Source organism: Erinaceus europaeus, chromosome X (assembly GCF_950295315.1).
Source record: "Erinaceus europaeus chromosome X, mEriEur2.1, whole genome shotgun sequence".
Classification (NCBI taxonomy): domain Eukaryota; kingdom Metazoa; phylum Chordata; class Mammalia; order Eulipotyphla; family Erinaceidae; genus Erinaceus; species Erinaceus europaeus.
The window spans coordinates 6,784,316-6,808,827 of NC_080185.1; the positions used below are offsets into that span (position 1 = coordinate 6,784,316).

Genomic DNA, 24,512 nt, shown 5'->3' on the forward strand with positions numbered 1-24,512 from the left:
CCCAAAAACAAAACCTCCCTACCGCTTCTCTCCACCCTTCTCATTCTCTCTGAATATCTTAAGCTTGCTGTCTACCCCCTCTGCTTCCAGTTGTGTTTTGTAAGGGAGTGATTTGAATGACTGAATTTTTTGTACTACCCATTTTGGAAAGAGTACTCTGAAACTTAATTGACTTTACAGAAAAATGCTGGATGCAGCCATAATTTCTGAAGACATCCAGAAACAATCCTAAATTTTTTTTTCCTTTTTTGATTTTTTTTAAGTCTTGGTGTATATGTGAAACATTTACTCTTAAACTGTGTGAGTAAAAATCATTCAACCAAGACAGTACAGATCTAAATTTGTGTTTGACATGATATGTCTTCATAACAAAAGTTTTTCTCCTCTTTGTGTGTTAAAGACTACAAGTTTATGTGTGTGTTTGAAGTTTGATAAACATTAACTTTAAGGTTAAAAGTGTAACTTTAAAGCTACATTCTTACCAGGTAGAGTTAAATGAAGGAGTTTTCAACACGATTATCATAATGGTAAAATTAATTTGCTAAAGTAACTGAGTATTTAAGGTAAAAGTCTAAATATTTAATATGAAAATTCATCATCTCCAAAATTAAAATACAAATTATCTATACAGGACACTTTTTGAGGGCCCCCAAGAGTGCCCTGTGGACTAATCTCATAAATGTTCTAAGAAACATTGTCACTAACATGTGTTAACTCTCTAAGTAACCTGGGTTTGTTTAAAGTCTAAGGTAAAAATCAGTTAAAAATCAATATATTTTAACTAAATTTGGTCTGAAGATCCTGCTGCACAGGGACTCCTACATGAGACTAAATAGGTTAACCTTTAATTTTATTTTATTTAAAATTCAAACAGAGTCTTTCAAAATAGGTACTGCACTCCTGGGGTGTGTCTCCATCTTAAATGGGTGTAACAAAAGGTAGAAAAGATGTTATTGATATGTAAAGCTCTCATATACCTTCTCAATTAAAGAGGTAGAACCAGCCCGGGTGAATGATAGATCACACAATGGTTATGCTAATTATTCTCATTCCTGAGGCTTCTAACAATGGTTCTTCTCTTTACTTTTCCACATTTTATTGTGCTTAAATTGTTTAAACAACCTTAAAATCACACTAGAAAGGCCTTAAAAAATTATAAAGGCACTTAAACCAATTATAATCATCGAGTTATCAATTATAGTAAACTTCCAATTTGTTACAAGTTTTTTTCTTCACAAATAAATGTTTACAGCTATGTCAAGCATTCACATGAAGAAGCATCTGCTCATATGGCAAGGTATTAAACTATATAGAAGTCCCGCCATATATAACTTATGTAAATTAACAACAACATTCACATATTTTTCTACACTTAACTGGTGTATCTCGTTTTGCCACTATTGGCCTGCCTTTGTCAGCCAACAATTTAAAGACTTTCTTCCTTTATAACATCACCCATACTACATACATCCCTTACAACCAACCCCCAAAGACAAACTGTTGTTGAGAAGGCCCACCACTTAGACCCAATTAAGTAAAGAAAAAAGGGGGATACATCCCCCCAATATTATGTTGGCTAAGGCACTAACTACATTAAACCTCTTTTACTATCTATAAAAATTCGAACCAGACACCCTGCTAACCATGGGAAGCAGATTTGTATGTGTTTCTTTCACAGGAATCCCTGGAAATCCATTTGGACCTGTCCCCTGACATCGCCTACAAGATGGCACAACTACAGCACTCCCCCAAGTCAATGATGTGACCTGGCATGATCTGAAGAACCTGATTCACAGACTCCAAATGACAGAAATTTCTTACTGCCTTTTTCTCGCCCATCATTGTCTGCCCTTCCTGCTTCTGCTTCACCTGTCACGTTTTGGCAGTTTCAGCTCACTCTCTACAGTAAAGCAAAATTCCAGTGGCTGTCCTCTCCCATTGAGATAGACATGTGGCATTTCTTCCCTGGTCGTTGACATTGGACTAATGCTTCTATTGGACTTGCTGGTACACCTCTTGGACACTCCCTTTACAATGCTGGGCTTCTCAAGGACTGACTGCAGCAGTTCAAGGACTTTGCAGCCAGCTGTCTTGGGACTCTACAGTGCTGAATAGCCCCTTCGCCTGGCAGGCCACAAGTCCCTTTGCCTGGCAGGCCAAACACCCCTTTGCCTGCAAGCCCTGCCCCTCAGAGGCAGGAAATGCCCCCTTGCCTGCAGGTCCTGCTCCTTGGAGGCATGAAACACCCCTCACCATCAGGTCCTGTCCCTTGGAGGCAGGAAATGTCCTCTGACCATCAGGCCCTGCCCCTCAGAGGCAGGAAACGCCCCTTTGCCGTTTGGCCCCACCCTTTCTGCCCGTCAGATAACCCCCTCAGCCCACCAGACCTGCCCTTTGACATCACACTAGCTCTTGCTGCTCTCCTACTTGACCCTCCGTCTTATTCCAGTCCTTTTGAAAATGCCTGCACGATATCATTCAGGTTTCTGCCCAAAAGGTTTCTGTTCACCCCTTCACTGTTATTCCCCTGACAGAAATGGAGTCTTTTACAGACATTGACCCATTTATATATGGCCATATAGAAAGAGGGAGATGTCGGGAAATCGTGAGGATGTGGTTGAGCTTGGCAGGGCTTGAACCTGAGGGGTGCGTCTATCCTGTTAGTCTCTCTCCCTACCGAGAGGTTGAGCAAAGAGGGACAATAGTAACCCCAAAGGTGTGCCTCATCCTATCAGACTCCCTGCCTCACAAAGCACCCCACATTCCTGATACTATGGCCATTAGATAAAAAGTAAGGGGGAGATGTCAGGTATTAAGCCAGCCCCCCCCTCCATCCTGCATTGCTGATACTATGGCCTATATACATAATCATTGTTTTGCCTGAAAGATCCCCACCCATTGATCTATCTTCTTTCTATCTTGAGACCCGCCCTGCCTGCTGGGTAACATTAATCCCACCAGTTAAAACCATCGCAACAGTTGCTAGGGAAGCTTCCACCTTCCCAGCATGCCTTTTTCCTTTCTCCATCCCCTTTCCTAGCCATTTCCGTTTCCAACTTGCCACTTCTGGTTTCATCCTCTAAAGCCACTTCTGTTTCTGGTTTCTCTCTCTTCCTCTCTTCTGCATCCTGACCTAGAGGAGGGCAGGCGTGCAGGGGGAGGCAGACCACGACCACTGTGGTTTTTGGTTCCACGTGGCTTAACCACGCCCGACTCTGGGGCTCCTGCATGAATAAAGATTTGTATTGCTACCTCCACTAGCTTGGTTCCTGGATCATCTCTCTCTCCTGCCTGTGATGCTAGCCTGGCAGGTGAGTTCCTCACTCTAGATGTTGATGTACTCTTAAAGTAAGGGTCATATAATTTGAGTATGTGCTTGGTAAATATTTATAAGGTATTAGAGAAGACTATTTAATTCTTGAAAATGCTTTGATCAGAGACACAAGAATCTTGAAATGAAGGAAAATGGAAAATCAATTCTGTGTAAATGTACCTCTGGAGCTCTCATGCTTCCCTTCCAGTGACTGACAGAAACAGGTTTGGGGAGTTGTCAGAATCTAAGCACAAATGCATGTTGAAGCCAACAACAATAGTCTCTGGTCAGTGATTGGCTGAGACTGAACTGGGGTTATACAACACCCTCTGCAAAGTTTCTCTGCAGGGGGCCTTCTGCTGTCATTGGGGTTCAGCACTTCTATTTTAGAGATGGAGAAAGCATCTCAGAAAAGAGGGATTCACTCAGTTTGCCCCAGGACCTCAGGGCCAGGAGAATTGGGTTTCTAACTCGCACCCTACTGCTAGGTCTGAGGTGCCCCAAATATAAAGATGGGGGAGTACTGAACCTGCGGTCTGCATTATAGTAGATGCTTTTCTATTTTAGATCAGGGTATTTTAGTATTAATAGAAAATGATCATGAAAGCTGAGATAATTGGCTGAGTAAGTGCCTTCACATTTTCTGCACTGTTATGCCTTTGGTTTTATTAAAAAGCACTTTCCATATATCAATGAATATTTCATTGGTCTTTCATTACTGAGTGAATCACTGAAAAATCACTGCAGCTGAGTTAACATTACCCTACCTCCTTGAAATGGCACAGTGCTTGCTATCACATTAACAGATATCTTTATGATCATCATTTGGTTTAAAGATCAAATAGTTAAAGGGAATTTAGAATCATATCATGTTCAACTTTTCTGTCTTGCCACAAGCTGAGACCTTACTAGAATTCTGAGAATTCTGTGTGCACAAAAGACAGTGATGGCCTCAGAACTGACCTTTTGGCTCCTGACTTGTCAATGCCAGATACTCCAGGTCTATGCAAGCACCCCTCACTTTCATGAAAACGGCAATTTTCTTAAGATACTTACTTTCCGTTGCCTGTCCATGGAGATGGTATCTGAGAAACTTTTGAAGCATTTTGCTAAAAGAGAAGGAGAGAGGGAAATAAGGACATCTATTTTGTGTTTTATTAATTCAGAAGCAGATGGAAGTGTGATTTGGAGTACATTAATATTGATTGCAGCACTTTGGAATGCCTCCTGTTTCGTTAGCAGAGCTGGGATGTATGTGCACGTCAGCACACCACAACACACACTCGATGAAAATAGCTGGTTAGGATAATTAGTGGGCTCCAATCAGGACCATGAAAGTCACTTGATGAAAGATCTGATATACTAAAAGGCCCAGTGAAATCAAAACTCGGTTCTCCAAGAAGTGCTTTAATTATCCTCATCTGAAATTTATTCTGCAAAACAAGCTCTTCAATGTATAAGCAAGCTTTCTACCTTAGCTCCAGTTGCAAAATTTTTTCCCTGGGCTGCAGGGTGAGTTGTCATTTTTGATATGTTGAGAATGAACCTAGTATACTTGTTATATATATTGAGTCACTTTAATGTGCTATCTTTGCTCATGGATGATAGTTTTACCTTTTGAAACAATATGACTGGTCCAGGGGTTAATGTCAAAGTGATGCTAAACAGTCCCCTTCCTCCCCCCTGTGATGGACTCAGGATGGTTTAGTGAATTGGTTCCCTGTGTTTTTCCGGACTACACATGTGAGGAGTGAAAGAAAGCCTGGCAACCAGCATCAGAGTGGGACAGTGATCTGGGTTATGATGAAGCTCTGGAGGTTGGGACTAGAGTAGACAGAGCCAAGATACCAGTGCTACTGTGTCAACTCAGACCTGCCTCTCAAGAATCAGGACCTTGGCACTATTCCTCTCTGCATCTCAGTTCTGGCCCATCCTTCTTTGCAAAAGGAATACTGGGGGACAGAGGTAAGAGAAGTCCACCTTTTTATAAACCCAAGTGGCAGATGATACCTTTCTGAAGTGTTGACCCTCAGACTTAAGTGGCTTTCTATAGACTTTGGTTTTTACCTCCAGAAAGCTCAGTAGGCTGGCAGAGCAGTGAGTTTTTTGAATATCAAGTTTTTAACTTGAAATGCCCTGAAATCTACACAAGTCAGGCCCAAGAAGACATATTCTGGAACAGTAGCTCTGAAAGTGTGATCACAAGGTCAGTAGCAGTAGCAGTAGCAGCATTCTGGGACTGGTTAGAGATGCCAGTTCTCAGGCCTCACTCAAACTTATAAATTTAAACTTTTTTATTGACTTCATTCATTGGATAGAGACAGCCAGAAATCAAGAGGGTAGAGGGCAATAGAAGAAGGAGAAAGAGAAGGAGGAGGAGGAGGAGGAGGAGGAGGAGGAAGAAGATGAAGAAGAAGAGAGGAGAGAGAGAGAAAGAAAGTCATCTGAAGCATTGCTTCACCACTTGCAAAGCTTTCCCCCTGCAGGTGGGGATAGGGGCTTGAACCTGGATCCTTATGCATTGTAACATGTGCATTCAACCGGGTGTGCCACCACCTGGCCCTCTCAACCTTATAGAACTAGTTATCCTAGGCTTGGGAATCAGAATTTTGAGTTTCACCAGACCTCTGAGCAATTCAGATACCAACTCCAGCATACCAACTACCCTTCTAGAAGCTAAGCTGTTATGAAGAGATGGGCAGTTGTTTAAACACATGAGCACCAGCTATAGGGCAAGGTCACCATATCACTGTGTACTTGGTGCAATCCACTTCCTGGATTTGCATGCTGCATATGTAAGGCCATGAACTGTCTCTTTTAAAACAATAGCTTTGCTGTGACTTTGACAAGCAATCTCATGTGTCTGGCAATGAAGAAGCAATCAAGTAAATAAGAGCAAATTCTCCTTATCTTTTGAGACCTGTCCCACAGAAGGAGTACTGAGCCTCCTCAAATCTCAGTCATAGTACTGAGTAGCAGCAGCTCCATGGGCCCTCTAACCAGTAGTCCCTGGTATAGGGGGTCATGGTTCACAGCAGGCTGTGGCCTGTACTTTTTTTTTTTTTTTTGTCTCCAGGGTTATTGCTGGGGTTCGGTGCCAGCACTACAAATCCACTGCTCTAGGCAGTCATTTTTTCCTTTTTTTTTTTTTAAATTATTTTATAGGAAAGCGGGGAACTGAAAGTGGAGGGAGAGAGGAGAGAAAGATATATATATATATATGGAGAGAGAGAGAGAATGAGAGACTGATACCTGCAGCACTGCTTCACCACTCATGAAGCTTCCCTTCTGCAGGTAAAAAGTAACAGCTCAAACCCAGGTCTTTGTGCACTCAACTGGGTGAGTTGCTGCCTGGTCTTCTTATCCAGGCTTGTCCTCACCCCCCCCCCCATCCAGAGCCCAGGATGGCTGCAGTGACTTCCCTCACTGCTGAGAAATTCTTGGGGTGGTTCTTCACCATAGCCATAGACACAGCCACAAGCTGTGTCTCCTGTGTCTCCACCATGCAGGGTAGGGCAGAAGGCACCAGCACTCAGAGCTTAAGGGAAGTTGTCGAGGGTCTTAAAGTAATTGGGGGGAATGTCAGGAGTGAGTCTTCTCTCCCTGGAATGCAATCAAATCTAAGCTCCCTGCTGAGCCCTTAAGGAGAAGTGGGAGGCCCCTGCTAGGCCTGGATAAGCAAGTCAGAGCCATCTTGGATGGAGCTTGAAGAAATCATGTTAAGTAAAATAAGTCAGAAACAGAAGGATGAATATGGGATGATCTCAATCACAGGCAGACGTTGAAAACAAGATCAGAAGAGAAAACACTAAGCAGAACTTGGACTGGAGCTGGTGTATTGCACCAAAGTAAAAGACTCTGGGGTGGGGGTGGGGTTCAGTTCCTGGAGCATGATGGTGGAGGAGGACCCAGTGGGGGTTGTATTGTTATGTGGAAAACTGGGAGGCGTTATTGTGTTTACGATAGTAAACACTATTGTGTTTACTATCAAGTGTAAAACATTAATCCTCCAATAAAAATTTTTAAAAAAGGTAAAAAAAATGTAAGTGGGAGCCTTTGACAGCAGTAAGAACCTTGATACTTAATGACATGCCTGCCATGTCACATTAGTGATTTTATTCACTCGGTATCTACGAGTATACAAAATAGGGATTACCTTAAAATATTCCATCAGTGATCTGGAGTACTTCATAGCATGGTCCTTCTTCAGTTTAAACATCCGCAAGTAGAGAAGTGACAAACATCGGTAGCTATGGCCATAAGGAAAGGATTATGTTAATACAAGCACTTAAAAACTACCAACTGCCAAAAGTGCTGATTAATATTTTGCAGTTACCCTCCTATGGTTATTGAAGAACATAAAAAAAGACACATTTGTATAAGAGAAGAGGGAAAGCATTCCAATCCCATCTCGATAAGGATATAAATTAGGAGAGTAAATGTTTAGTCAGTCACTGTAGAACTCCATTAGTTATCCTTTAATAGTTTAATAGAAAATAAGAATAATGATTTGTGCTAAGAAGCTTATGCTGATCTGGAGTTTTCAAATCCCCCTGTGACATTTCAGCTGTTTCCTCATGAACTCCATGAGACTTACCATAACACTGCCAGTTTTTTGTCCCCATCTGAAGCCAAGGGGCTTGCAAAGTTCTTCAGCCTCATCGCATACCTTTGAAGAGAAAGAACACATTCAAGTGGAAGGTGTATGACCCCTCCGAAATCCCCAAGGTCAGTTGTACTCAGTGTCTGAATGTACCAGCCCTACACTTTTTCTGGGTAGAATGCCTTCCTGAAAACATGTGCAAAGTGAAGATGATATGAGTATCAAGGTGGCACTGTTGTGACATGAAGAAGTTCTGGAGGTTTGTTAAATCCTGCGCCCACTTCCTAGCACAGACAGTATACTGTAGAATCATTGCTGGTTTGACATGCACACCTATGCTGGCGAATGTTGTTTCTAGGAAGACTTTAGCTAAGCAACATTATTGGTTTTCAATGAGAGGCATACACTAATGTCAGTCTCAGTGGAGTTTTTGACAGATGAGGTGGATAATAAACAACGATGTCTGACACGAGCACTGGGAGATCTCAATCATGCACTTAAAAATGTCCTTTCTAATGGCCCAGGTTTGGACAGATTCCTGTAGACAGTGGTTTTTTTTTGTTTGTTTTTTTTGGAAAAAGAAGGTCGATTTCACAGCGTGTGGAAGTCTAAATGCCCTTAATTTATGGTGCTTGTCTATTTTGCCTTTCCATTCTCTTTAATTGTTACTATTCCATACTGGGGTGATCGAAGGTTGAGTAATTCTTTCCCCCTTCTTTTTTTTTTTCCCCTAGCTGAGCACATCCCTGTCTGAGCATTTAGACTCTTGAAAATCAATTCAATGCATAAAATCATTGTGTGAGCTGTAATGCAATTTCACAGGTACTCATGGTGGAATAAGTAACTGAGTTCAGTGTTGCAGAAGGCAGTTGAAGTGTGCAGGCAGCCTGGACGAGCTCTCATCTGTACGCAGGTGCAAGGGAGCCTGCAGGGACTCTGAGTTTGCACCCTGAACTCTTCATTTTTGAAAATGTTTTCCTTTATTGGGGAAACTAATGGTTTTATTCTAATAATAAAACTAATGGTTTTATTATTTTTCTTTATTGGGGAAACTAACAGTAAAATACAGTAGTTTGTACATGTATAATATTTCTCAGTTTTCCACATAACAACACAACCCTCTCTAGGTCCTCCTCTGCCATCATGTTCTAGGACCTGAACCCTCCCCAACTCCGGTCCAAGTTCTGCTTTGTGTTTTCCTTTCTTATTTTTCAACTTCTGTTTATGAGTGGTATCATCCCATATTATTCTTCTCTTTCTGGCTTATCTCACTTCACATGATTCCCTCGAGCTCCATCCAAGATGAGGCGAAGAAGATGAATTCACCATTTTTAATAGCTGAGTAGAATTCTATTATGTATGTATATATACTACGGCTTACTCGGCCACTTATCTGTTGACAGACACGTGGGATGCTTCCAGGTTTTGGCTATTAGAAATTGTGCTGCTCTGAACATAGTATACACACACGTTTTTGGATGACTGAACTCTTAATTTTCAGTAGTTTCCTGAGAACTTCAAAATCCACAGACCTTGCTGCCCAAGATTCTGCATCTCCTCTGCACTCTTCTAACCTGTTGTTGTGGCTATTGCTCCAGTTCTATAGAGTGAACAGATTCCAACCAATATGAATTCCTCATATTGTTCAATATTAAGCAAAATGGGTTTTATTTCATTTTATTTCTTATTAGTAATTTAATATTGATTTACAAAATTATGGGATAACAGGGGTATAATTCCACATCATTCCCACCACCAGAGTTCTGTACTCTCATTCCCCCCACTGGAAACCAGTAGTTTTCTCAAGTCACAGATGTGGGTTGAATACTATTTCTATGACTATCTGTCTATATTTATATATTTATTTATTTTTTCCTATGGTCCTTCCTTCTCTTCCTTTCTAAGTCACACCTACACTTACTACTACTTCTATATGTCCTTTTCTTCTTGTCTTCCTCCTCCTCCTCCCCCTCCTCCTCTCCTCCTCCCCTTCCTCCTTCTTCCTCTCCTTCTCATCTCTCCGGGTCTTGATGAAGTTGGAGTTCAGAGCCCTCTGATCTTCTTTTCCTAACATTTCTATCCCTTTGGGAGTATGGACCAAAGTACTTTATGGGGTGCAGAAGGTAGGAGTAATAAATCTAACAGTCTCTGACAGGTGGATCACAGAAATATCAAGTTATTGTGATGCCCTACTTGTTTTCATAAATACATTTATATTGTAGATTCCCAATGCTCAGAGCAACTATAATTATTTGCATCAAGAAATGGGTAATTCTTTCTGTAACCAGCATGCTGTCTGGAGACAGAACAATAAAAATCTCTTCAACATAATATTGCACAAAAACTATGCTCATATTATAGTTCCCCTCTAATTGCAATCGCTTTGGAAGTGACTTGATAGAGCTTCAATTGCTTAAATGGATCATGCAGCCTTGTTGCTGTAGCTCCTTTTATTCTCCAATAAAACTCTCTCTCAGAAGTGTATGTACTTGATGGAAGAGTAAGAATATACATGAATGAATATAAATAAATATACAGAGAGAAATTGACAGAGCAGATAAGAGAATGGAGGAGAAGACACACAAAGAAGAGTGTGTGAAATTAAAAATCAAACTGGTCAAATTAGAATCAAAACTAGTAATTGTTTCAGTGACTTGGCCATGATACTGAGCTATACTTTTGTAGAATGTTATCACCTAGGGCCCTAGTCAGGGAGTGCTGGGATTCCCACACAGACAGACATGATGGACCTAGACCTCTAACAGATCCCTCTTGCCAGTGTGACAGGTTATCTCTATCAGGAACAACATAATAATGGACCCCTTTGTGGGCCCCTATAAGACCTTGCCCTCAGTGTGGATCAACAATGCTAGGGACTTTTCCATTTTCCAAAGGGAGGTTGGATAACATACTCTACCTATCACCTGAGGAAGATGGGTCCTGAAATTAGTGCAGCCTAGAATGTTCTTAGCTATGACCATAGAATGTGAGCTCAGACCTACAGGGATGCAGAGGTTACATAGGCTTTTGTGCTGACTATGGGCCTCAGATCAAATTGATGGGGTTTACAGTTAACAATATTTATATACTTTCCCCATATTTTGGAGCTACTGTCTTCCCTGATCCAGCTTCCTAATCCTTTTTACAACTATAAAACCATCTCCCCAGACAAAAATTTGGGTCCACCTGCATATTAGATGTCAGGCTCTGACAAAAACTAGTAAAGTCATGGGCCCCTTGGGATAGACCGAAAATAGACCTACTAGCTTTTTCCAAAACAGAGACCCCAAATCTTCATCAGCAATATTCTGGCCTTTAGGTTCATGAATAGCTAACAATTTGTTCAGCTTTATATCTTAACTCTTTTTCAGCCACCAGGTTCCAGATGCTACCATGATGCTAACCTGTCTTTCCTGGGCAGACGATCCCACCAAAATGTCCTGGAACCCCACCTTCCCAGATCCCTGCCACACTAGGGAAAGAGAGAGGCAGCCTAGGAGTATGGATCAACCTGCCAATGCCCATGTTCAGTGGGGAAGCAATTACAGAAGCCAGGCCTTCCACCTTCTGCACCATATAATGACCCTGGGTCTATGCTCCCAGAGGGATAAAGAATAGGAAAACTATCAAGGGAGGGGATGGGATGCAGAGTTCTGGTGGTGGGAACTGTGTGGAATTGTACCCCTCTCACCTTATGGCCTTGTCAATATTTCCATTTTATAAATAAAAATTTACAAAAATTATCTGTTTGGGGGGAGTAGGAAGGGGTTTATGAAGGATTCAAAGAAATAGTCTACATCATTTCTTGCAACTATATGTGCATCTGCACCTAATTCTAAATTAAGTGTAAACATTTTAACTTTAGAGGGAATATTGTAAAATTCTCCACTCACTTCTACCATGTTCTACAGAAATAAACTCCTGTGTGGACTAAACCAGCATATAGTAAAATGCATAGGGGATATTGATTGAGCTTCTATAAATAAAGAAGGGTGAGAAGGGTTTCTCAGTGAAAACCAACTATTACTCAATAAATCACCTTGCATCTTTATCAAAAAGGGAATTTTTTTTTCTTTTGAACTACATTGAAGTTAGGGCCTAACACATGCCATATGCACAACTCCATATCTTCAGTCCCTCCTTCTTTTAAAGAAAGATAAATGAAAGGCAGAGACAGGAGAGATATCAGGACCTGAGCAATTCCCAAAGTGCTATAGCACCTCCCTTATGGTGCTGGGGCTCAAACCTGGACTGCATATGGCAAGGCAGGTCCCCTACCTGGTGATATATTCAAATAGATGCAGGTTTGTATTTTTAAGAGAATGTGTTTCTCTAAAGAAAGCTAATAATGATTAGAGATAGTAGAGAAAAGACTCATAACTTTCCCTCTCTTCTACAAATATGATCTCATTTCCCTTCCAGTTTGGTTCACATGCAGAGTATGTTTTTCATGATCAAAAATAGACTTAGTGTGTCTCTAGTTCTTCAGCTTGCTTTGATTTTAGCATCTCAGCGGCATTTTCATGCAGCTACATATGCTCTGTCACTGTCGGGTTTCAATGACTGCAAAGTATTCTGTTGAGTGTGCTACAGTGTAATTAATTACTCTTCTATTATTGATTATTTGGTCTGCTTCTAATTGTGTGCTATCACACATGCCAAATGGAACACCATACAGATAACTCACTCTACTCTCATAATGATTTCTTTTGGTAGAGGAAATTCAAATTTCCTGAAGTTGAATTACTGGCTCAAAAGATATGAATGGTTGATTTTATTTTAAATACAATGTAAAACTTCCCTTTACCATAGCCAATTTCCACTCCCATCACTGGCACAAGAGAAGCCTGATTTACCACTGTTTTGGGGTGTGCTAGCACCACTTTGTACCTTTCTGAGTTTCAAAAGTGGCTTGCTTTCATTTACATTTTGAGGTGTGTAGAGAGTAAGAGTTGTTTTTCTCCTTTTGATCAGTAATGTTTCCTCTCTCGTTTGAATTTGTATGGTTTTCCAGACAATCATAAGCCATCTCTAATAGACTCCGAGAAACAAATCTCCTCTCATGCATTCTCAATTTGTCTACTTCTGAAGCTTTAGATACAAGTGTCCTCAAATTTGCAACAGTTCACACAGATGACAGCACCACACTGAGAACCAAACCTGACACTATCATCAATTGAGTCAGAGGTGACCAGGAAACCAGGGTCTGTCCTATCAGGTGAAGAAGTGCTCATTCAGTCAAAAGCAATTATTGAGCCTATCCAGAAAATGATGCTGCTTATCCGCTATTCAGGAGTGGATTAAATTATTGCACAAATTTCTGCAGGTTACTGGAAAATGCAGGGAAGGATATTATTTCTTCTCTTTCCAATTCTTTCAGGAATGTATTTCTTGGCTATCCACAAATCCTACTCCACCAAAACCAACAGGCCAGAAAAATTTATTTAAAATGCAAATGAAACCACGCATCTCTGCAGTTGATATGCCCTTTCCTATTCTCCTCCTTCCATCTCCACCCCACCCCTTGTTATTTCTCTTGTCTGTTACCCTTTAATTTCAGATGCCCAGAAAGTCTATTCCATCCCTGTAGCCTTCAAATTTTAAACACTGACTTTGTGCTGGAACAGTGCCTCCTTCCTTTTCAATAACCAAGGTAGAAATCCTTAGCAAACAGGGCATATAGCAAAAATTTTAATAGCACCACTTTTTTGTGGAGTTTTAAAACTGAGCTTCTTAAGGCAAGTGTCAAAGCCAAATGGTAAAATTATTCAACTTCCCTTCCACCCACTATGTTTTCATTTTAATTTTATGAATATTTCAAATTATAACATTCACATTATAACCTCTGAAGGGGATAATTTACAAAAGCAGTGTCCATCAATTATAAATTTTCCCTGGTATTAATAAAATGGCAAGAACTAATTATGATAACGTCCAAGAAGAAGATACCTCGAACAAATCATTACTATGTGGAAATGATATTTTTTTTTTAAAAAAAAACATAGCAGCTTCTAATTATGACTGAAATGAGCTTAGAAAGAGGAATGCAGAAAAGCTATTAACCTGAGGAGCTCCACTGTCTCAGAATACATGGTGTAAGGAGACTTCGCCTCCAGAGGGTCACGCTCCATTGCATTGCCACATTCGGTGAAGGACAGGGCTGCATCGGCGTAATTCACAGCTTTGCCAAATTTCTCAAACTGAAACAGGAAGATGACTGGTCAACATTACACCCCTCTTCACTCCCTCATAAAAAAATAGGGCTGTCAGTCAGGGACAATATTGTAACCCCGCCCCATTCACCACCTCCAGAACAATGAGCAGTACTTGGAGACATTCTGTGTAATTCCCACCAGGGCCAAAGGAAATCTGGGTAAACAGAAACCAGAGGTGTTGGTAAACTTCCCAGAATGCACAAGGAATCATCCACCCTGGAGAAGGACCTGGCTCAAGAAGTCAACTGTACCAAGTTTCAGAAACCCTGATATGAGAGTGGAGTGAGAAGGGGCATTTACATTTACATTGACAATTTAAATTTACATTGACAACCAAGTTACTTAAGATTCTGCTGAAACTATGCTGAGACTGACTGAGGAGCAAAAGGCCCATAACCATGTATTTAAAGGTATCTGGTGGGCCAGAATTCAAATCACTACCACCTACGCAATAAAGTTACTAGACCAGCCATAGCACTGGTCTAGAGACAAGAGCTGTCAAAGAAATTCTGTGTTGTAGAAGCCTTCTGGACAACCAACACATATTCATTTGCTTGGATCTCTTCTTGAGCACATCAATCCCACATTCCAAGGGAGTAGAGTCACAAATGGCTGCCACTGTCATGACAAATGTGATGCTGAATTGTGACTATTGACAATAATCACATCACTTTACTCGTAGATGATCATCTGAAATAGTGTCAAAATGCCAAAAATATATAGTTCTACTAAATATTTTAGTTTAGTAAAATTTTACTGCAAAAGGTTTTAGCCCTGATAATGCTTCTGATTAAACTGACTTAGAGAGACTGATTTCTCTTTATGTGTAATGAATATTATATATGACACTTTTATAGTGCATATTTTATAACAGTATTTAACAGTTTCAATTTTTGATGGCTGGATGTAAGGATTTCAGTAATATGAAACTTTATGTGAAAGAACCAATCTAATGCAGATTTAGCTGTTTTAATTTTCTTGTATATCTTTTGTCAAAATATTTTCTATGTAACCATGAAGATTTCAATTCTCAAAATGCCAGAGTAGCTGTCTCTAGCAAAGGATTAAGTGTGACTATAAAATGATGAGTTACAAAGCTGCAGAATCCCTTGTTGTAAATGACTCTTTTTACAATAAATGTTCATCAGCTTTTATGTACTACAGAAATTCTGTGATTCCATTTCTGCAAGCTGTTGTGGAAAAACAATCAATTCCAACCAAATTCAACATGATTTTATGAAAACCTATGTGTGCATATGAAGATTCTCTCCTCTTGACTTGTAAGAGATAAACTCTCTAGGTTGTCTGGCTCTGACTTATTCTCCCATTTGGAAATTACTCTTCACATCCTGATTTTTGAAGGTAACTTTTCATTCTAAACACAATAGCTGGGAGAATCCTTAAAGCTCTCCCAACCCAAATCTCACTTTTTCCAAAAAGTTAAACTGAAATTAAGAGGAAACACAATACATTCATAGTGTCAATTAATGACTAGCTCACACCCCTTCCTGGACCTCAGGTTTCCAACCATAAAATGAGGGGACTGAACTATAAAGAGACTTCAAGCCCTGGGACAGACATAAGCACAGTAAAATTATTTTCCTATAACTCAGTTTCACAACCTCCTCCTCTTCCTTTTCTTTTTTATCACCACCTCACCAGGAAGAGTTTTTTAGGGTTTTTTTTTTTTTCACATAGTCATCAATTAACACCAAAGATAGAAGTTGCTTTTTTACTGTGGCCCTTTGGAGCCTCACACATTGCTACATTTATCTAAAACATACCTCCCACTCCTAGGAAAAAAACTCTCCCCAATTTCAAAGCACTATCTAAAGAGATTAGACCAAAGATGATGGGGGTGGGGCATAAACAAAACGGGGGGGGGGAGAGAGAGAGAGAGAAAGAGACTGCTTGTTAATCCTTTGTATATATCACTGTGGCTGTGATTTTTCTCAGTGCTTCTAACATTCCACCTCCATAGTCTCCTATGGGCCCAGTGTCCATCAGTTCCCAGACCTGCTATCAAGGAAACAGCTATTCACTCCCTTCCCCTGGCTTTGACAGAGGACAAACTTCAATGGTGCTGCATGGAAAGCATTTAGAGGAAGCCTTTGGTCATGTGCCCACAGCACTGCCACCTGGCATCTCTCCCCAACCATGTAATCGCACAGGCCTTCCCAGCATCTCTAGTGGAGCTGGCATTCAGCCCACCTTGTCATTTTCATCTGCAGGAGCGGGGGACAATTGTTCCCATAGGATCAGTTCACTCTACAGAGAGGTTAGCTATAGACAATGGCTGCACAATTTGAACCACAGTGGAAAAATGACAGAAAATAGGGAAGTGGCAGATGCCAGGCCATAGGCAGCTCATGTTGGCCACACACAATTCATAGTGCAAGGACTGTCATGATCCCCCATTACCATCCTCCCAGTGTCAAGCACCGTAGGGCAGCAGAAGCTCCAGCTCCACAATGCAGTCATGGAGGCTGCTATTTCTAACACACTGGGATTGAATTTACACCTCTAATTATCTGGGGGAGTGGGGTGGAGGAGGAGTTGAGTCCCAGGTGACAGATCAGAATCCAACACCTTTTCTAGAGTAGAGGACCTTAGTCTTGACTGCATTTGGGAGTCACCTGAGGAGTTTTAATACCCATACTGTCCCTGGGATGTAGTCTGGCCATGAAGATTGATTTCAAGTTTCCTAAGTGATTGCAAGTTTCCTAAGTGGTTGTAACATATGGCTAAGATCCCCGTTAGTAGGATCAATCAAATCCAACACTGGTGTAGGCGGCCAAAGCCCAGAGAGATAGAGGTGGGGGCAGTGCCTTGGGAAATGCAGAGGTCAGAACTTCCTTTACCTGTAGGTGGCTGGCCTGGCTGGGGCCTCACTATGGAAGTGTAGCATCTAACACACCAAGGAGCTGAATTTCCTTCTGTGAATCTGACTTCCCCAAACCCAATTTTTGAGTTCACTTAATAGCTTTCAAAGCAGCACCTTTTAATTTTTTTTCTTTACTGGGGAGATTAATGGTTTACAGTCAACAGCAGTGCTTTTTTTTTTTTTTTTTTTAAGGTAGAGACAGAGATTGAATGAGTCCACAGCACCAACACTTCCTTTAATGTGGTGGGGGTCAGGCTCAAACCTGACCTGTATACATGGCAAGGCAGTGCACGAGCAACACTGGCTATTTCGCCAGCCTTAGCTTTCACATTCCTTCTCCCTGCCCACACCAGTTCTGGTTTACTGGACCCAGTGGGAGTTGCTATTTTTTTTAGGGAAGTTTCAAGTCAGTTCAAATTCACTAGAAAGAAAACAACAAAAATGTATGCCACTTAGTTTCTAAAGTTGGAGCAAAGGCGGAATAGTATGAAAAATAACAATGAGAGGACAGTACAGAGAAGTGAATTTAGGGACTTTCAGATAAAGACATGAAACAGCTCCAATCTCCAAGGGTCAGGAAAGCAATGAGAAAATCTGGCTGCTTAATAAGGTGATATCTTTATTTTCCCTTCAAAATATAATACCATAAGGGGGGAGAATTCAAGAAAGGCGACCTACCAGCGCATCAGCCTTGTGCTTCAGCTTCTTAGCCTCTTGCATGTAATAATCAGCATTGTGAACCCTAAACAAACAAAACAAGGTCTTTCAGAAACCAGTGCTTTATCTTCTCATCAAGAGTGGCTAAGTCAAAGAAATTGTTGCTATAAATCTGTTCCTATAGAATGCCTTGAAACAGGCAGATGAATGCTATCATTTCTATAATAACCAACCTTGAAATATGGCTGAAAATGAAGTCTGATGCGCATAATGGTCCATTAAGATAAATAACTACTTCACCACCACAACCACAACCCCAAGCATTACAATTGTCCAAACAGATCGTGTGAGACTTAGCTGTAAACCTATTTGTTGGCTCACGGTTTCATCTGAGGACATGCATAAAAAAAAGGAGGACAAAGCAACCTAGAATTAAGCATCTGCCTCTGGAAAGTATAACAAAGTTCTACAATCAAAATGAATCAAACACACTCCTGGCTGGAATTCACCGTGGGTTAAAGGAGAAGTGCTAGTGCTATTAAAGTCACTGGAACTGCTAATGAAGTCCTGTGTGAGGTGACACATACATGGTGCTAAGAAAGCTATCCTCCCCCCCCAAGTCACACCTCCCAAATTCAGTCCAAGATAATTGGAGGCCAACATACGAGTCATCGAAAGTGAGCTTGGGTCTTCGGACATTGGCTGTGCTGCTGGACAGCAGCGGCAGGGCTGCCCAGGAAGTCATCTCCAGGTGATTGCTATCCATGAGGCCAGTAGTGATGGTGGAAGTAATGGTGGAAATGGTGGTGGTGGTGGTGGTGGTAGTGGCAGTAGCAGTGGTAGTAGCAGTGGCTGTGACAGTGGCAGTAACAATGGCAGTAGCAGTGACAGTGGCAATAGCAGTGTTGTTGGTAGTGATGGTGGCAGAAGCTGACTTTTTCTGAGTGTCTTCCTCCTGGGGAAAAAAGAAGACAAATAAGTTCCATTAGGTCCAGCTTTTGAGAAAAGCTGTTGGTCAATGGTCTCACTATTGAAAATACCAGGAAATACACAGACTGAGGATCAATGGGTGACCCTGATCTATTATATGAACCCTGTGAATCACCAGAATCATCAGTTTGTGCTTTTTGATGACACCAAACACCAACTAATCAGACTCTGTGATTAGTCCCCTTATTCCTGAAGACAGACCCTGACAAAAGTTTAAATTCAGCAGGGGGCTGGAAGAGTGTACAGTGGAAGAAAAGAAAAAGAAAGAAGAAGGGAAAGAGAACAGGTGGGAAGGTTGAGAGAGAGACAGAGAGACACACAGACAGAGAGAGAGAGAGAGAGAGAGAGAGAGAGAGAGAGAGAGAAAGCCCTGATCTGCTTATTTCGGATAAGGGAAATAGCCCAAAAACTTTCACTTGGGTAAATGACTTAGGTCACAGAAGAGAGAGAAGGAGAGAGGGAGAAAGGGAGAGAGAGAGAGAGAGAGAGAGAGAGAGAGAGAGAGAGAGAGAGAGAGATTACAGCTCTGAAGCTCTCTTCAATGCAGTAGGGGCTGGGCTTGAACCAGGGTCTCTGCACACAGCAAAGCATCATATTATCCAAGTGAGCTATTTTACCAGACTTCTTGTTTTCCATCTTGTGATATTTACTTCATTTCTTAAACTCATACTGACGTACATGCAACAAAAGTTACCATTTTTTAAAAAATATTTACTTAGTCCCTATTGTTGCCCTTGTTGTTTGATAATTGTAGTTATTATTGTTGTCGTCATTGTTGGATAGGACAGAGAGAAATGGAGAGAGGAGGGGACGACAGAGAGGGGGAGAGAAAGAAAGACACCTGCAGACCTGCTTCACTGCCTGTGAAGCGACTCCCCTGCAGGTCCCCTCCCCTGGTCCTTGTGCTTCACACCACATGTGCTTAACCTGCTGCGCTACCCAACTCCCAAAAGTTACCATTTTTAACCCTTTCCAGTTGTTCAGCTGCATTTATTCACAGCATTGTGAAACCAAGCTTTGGAAGATTTCATCTTATAAAACTGGAGTTCCATCTCCAGTAAAGAGCAACTCTCCTCCCCTTCTTTCTTTTTATTTATTTACTTTATTTATAAAAAAGAAACACTGACAAAACCAAAGGATAAGAGAGGTACAACTCCACACAATTCCCACCAATAGCTTTCCTATTCTTTTTTTTTTTTTTAATTTTTTATTTAAGAAAGGATTAGTGAACAAAAGCATAAGGTAGGAGGGGTACAACTCCACACAATTCCCAACACCCAATCCCCATAACCCACCCCCTCCCCTGATAGCTTTCCCATTCTCTATCCCTCTGGGAGCATGAACCCAAGGTCATTGGTGGAATGCAGAAGGTGGAAGGTCTGGCTTCTGTAATTGCTTCCTTGGTGAACATGGGCATTGACAGGTCGATCCATACTCCCCGCCTGCCTCTCTGTTTCCCTAGTGGGGCAGGGTTCTGGGGAATCAGAGCTCCACACATTGTTGGGGTCTTCTGTCCAGGGAAGTCTTCTCCCCTCCTTTCTATCCCCTGTCTCCCACCATGCTCCTTTTTGTTTTTATATATTTGACTATTCATACAAAGGGAATCACACTATGTATGTCTGATTACACTGAGTATACATGACATTTTCAGGGCTCAGCTATGTTGTTGCACATGTCAGAACTGTCTTCTTTTTTTTTAGGCTGAATATCATTTCATGGCTAGACTATATTTTGTTTAAATACTTCCTTTCATTTCTTTTAAAATATATTTTAATTACTTATTGAATGGAGACAGAGAGAAATTGAGGTGGGGGGCAGAGAGGGAGAGAAAAAGAGAGATACCTGCATCAATGTGTCACCACTTGTAAAGCTTTCCCCCTGCAGGTGGGGACTGGGCACTTAAACCCAGGTCTTTGTGCACGGTAATATGTGCACTCTACCAGTTGTACCACCTCCTGTCCTCTACTTCCTTTCATTTCTAAACCATCCTGTCCATTATGATTCAATTAAACAATTGGCTCTTCCTTCAGGAAAGCTACCTAATGAAGCCTATGGTCAGAAGGGTTTCCATCCTCCTTCTTCCCTGTGGAGAGTTGTGGAGTCTGCCTCAATCCCCCCAAAAAGGACACAAATGACTATATTTTCTAGTCTAGTTCTCTGAGCACAGGCCTCATGGTATCACTGCTCACACCCATCTCTAGCTATAGCTCCAGGCTCCAGTGTTTGCTGAACTAAGGCATACCTGCCTTAGTCAAAAGGGTCACTTTAAAGATCAAAGTCAAATGTGAATATTTATTATATCCATGGAAGTCTATGATTTCCACTTGATCCTCTACTTCCTGATTATCAAATAACGTATCACCGGGAGCTCACTAACATGAATATGCTGAGAAACTATACATCTAAAGCTTGTTATAGTGTCTGTGGAGGAAAGAGTTCAAAGATCATCATGGATTTTATTCATTTCAAATACATAAAACCAGAATCTTCTAAAACTATGAAGACAGTTCCATTTTCCTATTGTCATAGCCAGAGGGCCCATGGAAACCACTCAAGAAACCTAACAAGAACCATATAGCACCACAGCATCCACACAAACACATAGCTTCAGTGGCAGTGTTGGCACATTTGGCTGGAAATGACTGCATTCAGTCATGACTGTGTGTTACACAAACAGCCTCTGTTCACACTCGCTCATTCAGTTAATTGAAAGAACTTCATGCATAGATAGAATTCAGAAGACTTTGAGAGCATGAATTCAGAAGCACTTCTGGAGCTGGAAAAGACTGATAGGTAGGGGAGTCGGGTGGTAGCACAGTGGGTTAAGTGTACGTGGCGCAAAGAGCAAGGACGGGTGTAAGGATCCCGGTTTGAGTCCCTGGCTCCCCACCTGCAGGGAGGCGCTTCACAGGCGGTGAAGCAGGTCTGCAGGTGTCTATCTTTGTCTTCCCCTCCTCTCTCCATTTCTCTCTGTCCTATCCAACAAAGACAACAACAACAATAACTACAACAATAAAACAACAAAGGGCAACAAAGGGGAATAAATAAATAAATAAATAAATAAAAGACTACTAGGTAGATAATATACTCAAATCTATCTATTTGATGAATTCTGAGACATTTTGTAATCTTCCCAAGGTCACAAAAGAGCTTCATAGCAGAATTAACATTGTGTATATAGTATATTACATTCTGGGCTGGAGAAAAAATATATCCCAAGCTTCCCAGATTCCAATCCATTAATACAGAGAAGACCAAGGAAGAGGCTGCGGTGTCTAATTCTATCAGGAGATACCCCAGTGAGCTTCTTAAGAAGGATGATCCATTTATATGTACAAATCTAAAAATAGTTATCAAGGTTCCCCTAGGAGATCTTAATTCTTGTGGAGATAACTGCATATTCCTGTGATCATTATCATTGTCATAAAAAAAATCTATGTTAAACACCTACTTATTTGTATAAGCTGTATTATATGAATTTATATTTAATAATTACTAAATACTAGTAATTATTTTTTACTAGGCACTGTACAGAAAGAATTGTGTAGGTATGCAGTATACCCTCTGAAAGTTTGCACAAATGAGAGTATAAGTTGGAAAGCATGCTATTTGTTACATTCAACCCGAAAAAAAAAATTGATAGTATATTATCCATTTAAATTGGTGGTTTAATTCCTAATATAGTTAGCCTTTATAAATGTAAATGAAACTACTACATGGGTATATACACCTACATATACAACAATTGCCTATAGCAAAACATGGCCTTATAATAGAACAATTTCTTGATATCAACAATGAAATTTATTAAGATATATATGTCATCTTAGTCATCTCAGATGACAGAGAACTATAAACTGAGGACCCACATATAAAGCTCAGAGACCCACAGCAGAGTGTTAATTGAAAGCTTTAGTTCAGGGCCCACCAGATTGACAGCAGACATTTGAAACTCATTGATTTCCAACAATTTGTCTTGTTATATCATTTAAAGGGGACTAGATGAATATGGAAGCTACATATTCACATGCATGCATTTACGTGGGAAGGCAGATATCACTAGTTGCACTGCTGACACTGTCACTCATTCATGCATCTTTGCCCAAGACAGAAACAGTGTGTGGATATGAAAAGAGAGACATATTCTTAACTATTTATGCTAATCTGGCAGCAGTTCAGGAAATCTAAAGGAATGAATAACCTTAAGTTGACCTTAGAACGACATATCTGTGATCTTAGCAAAAAAAAAAAAAAAAAAGTACAGTGGTAGAGTACATAAAAACAAGAAAGATAAAAAACATAATGAAGGGGAGTCGGGCAGTAGCGCAGCAGGTTAAGTGCATGTGGTGCAAAGTGCAAGGACCAGCATAAGGATCCCAGTTTGAGCCCCTGGCTCCCCACCTGCAGGGGAGTCACTTCACAGGCGGTGAAGCAGGTCTGCAGGTGTCTATCTTTCTCTCCCCCTCTGTCTTCCCCTCCTCTCTCCATTTCTCTCTGTCCTATCCAACAACAACGACATCAGTAACAACAATAATAACTACAACAACAATAAAAAACAACAAGGGCAACAAAAGGTAAAATAAATAAATAAAAATAAAAAAATAATAGAACCTCGTAAGTTGCAAGCATTGACCTCTCCCCGCCCTTTCTACTTTTTATCTTTCACTCTTATTTTTTATTTACCTTTATTTATTTATTGGATGGAGACTGTCAGAAATAGAAAGGAAAAGGGGAGATAGAGAGGAAGAGAGACAGAGATCAATGCTTGTAATCTATGAGGCTCTGTTGTGTTTTTATCTTTCTTGTTTTTATGTAGTGCCAACAATTGAACCCAGGACACACTGTGCAAGGCATGTACTCTACCACTAAGCTCCCATCCCAGTCCTATCATGTGTTCTTCTATTTGTTAGACTGGTGCCATATGCAGTGGTATTAGAGGTGTATCTGGAACCAACTTCCAAAATGTGAAGGGACTGAAGTAGAAGATGTTTAAGGCCCTGAACCTCTGCATCATAGTGTGCAGAAGCAAAGATGAAATGAAAATCTCCCCCCCAAGTTGTAATAAATAAGATTAGAAATGATGAAAGTTAGAGTTTTTGTGTACACACACTTATATTTTTCATTCACTGCCCCATTAACTTCTCACATAGGCTAATGGATCTACCTAACAACTATCTACATTTGTAGAAGATACTTACATTTACAGATATTCCCTTAAAAGTAGCACAGAATTTGCCCTCATTCCTCTTGGTTTTGGTGGAAGTGACTTGCCCAATCAGAGGGATGTTTTTGTCTTGACCTTGGCCTTGACTGAAGGAACCATTGTTGCCACTGACATTCCTGCGACGTGGAGGATCCTCTGGCAGTGGAGAAAGTGGAGGTGGGAACAGTTTCTCCTCTTTTCTTCTATTTGCCCTCCTGGATGAATTGTTTCTGTGTAAACAAACAAAAAATGTCTGTTGTTATAAAGTTTTTTGTCCCTCTTCATTCAGATTTTCACAGTAATTCTGACACTTTCAACCAATATGATATTATGGCTGGAAGTCCTCTGTGGTAAAGAATATACATAAAAACACATATAGACAGTGCTCCAGGAGGTAGTTCAGCGAGTAAAGCCCTGGACTTTCAAGCATGAGGTCCTGAGTTTCCCTGCAAAATGAATGCTACAATAAAGCTCTGATTTCTCCTTTCCCTGTTTCTCCTCCTTCCCCTACTTCTCCGCCGCCTCCTCCTCCTCTTCCTTCTCCTCTCCTCTCCTCTCCTCTTACACACAAATAAAACTTAAAAAAAATAAATACAGATATTTCCCTCTATAGATAGAGATATAGATGAATTCAGGCATGTGTATCC

The 24,512-nt window shown here is 40.8% G+C and overlaps 1 protein-coding gene across 4 annotated transcripts in view; it reads right to left on the bottom strand.

Annotated features, from left to right (window-relative positions):
* The window catches only part of AFF2 (ALF transcription elongation factor 2), a 637,776-nt gene that overhangs the window by 13,288 nt on the left and 599,976 nt on the right, over positions 1-24,512 (bottom strand). For all 4 annotated transcript variants that reach the window (XM_060182897.1, XM_060182895.1, XM_060182896.1 and 1 more), the window contains exons 13-19: positions 23,861-24,095; positions 18,338-18,627; positions 17,694-17,757; positions 13,980-14,116; positions 7,911-7,982; positions 7,470-7,563; positions 4,370-4,422 (exon numbers count right to left, since the gene is read on the bottom strand). In XM_060182897.1, coding sequence (XP_060038880.1) covers positions 4,370-4,422; positions 7,470-7,563; positions 7,911-7,982; positions 13,980-14,116; positions 17,694-17,757; positions 18,338-18,627; positions 23,861-24,095 — 945 coding nt within the window. The remainder of the gene's footprint in view (positions 1-4,369; positions 4,423-7,469; positions 7,564-7,910; positions 7,983-13,979; positions 14,117-17,693; positions 17,758-18,337; positions 18,628-23,860; positions 24,096-24,512) is intronic.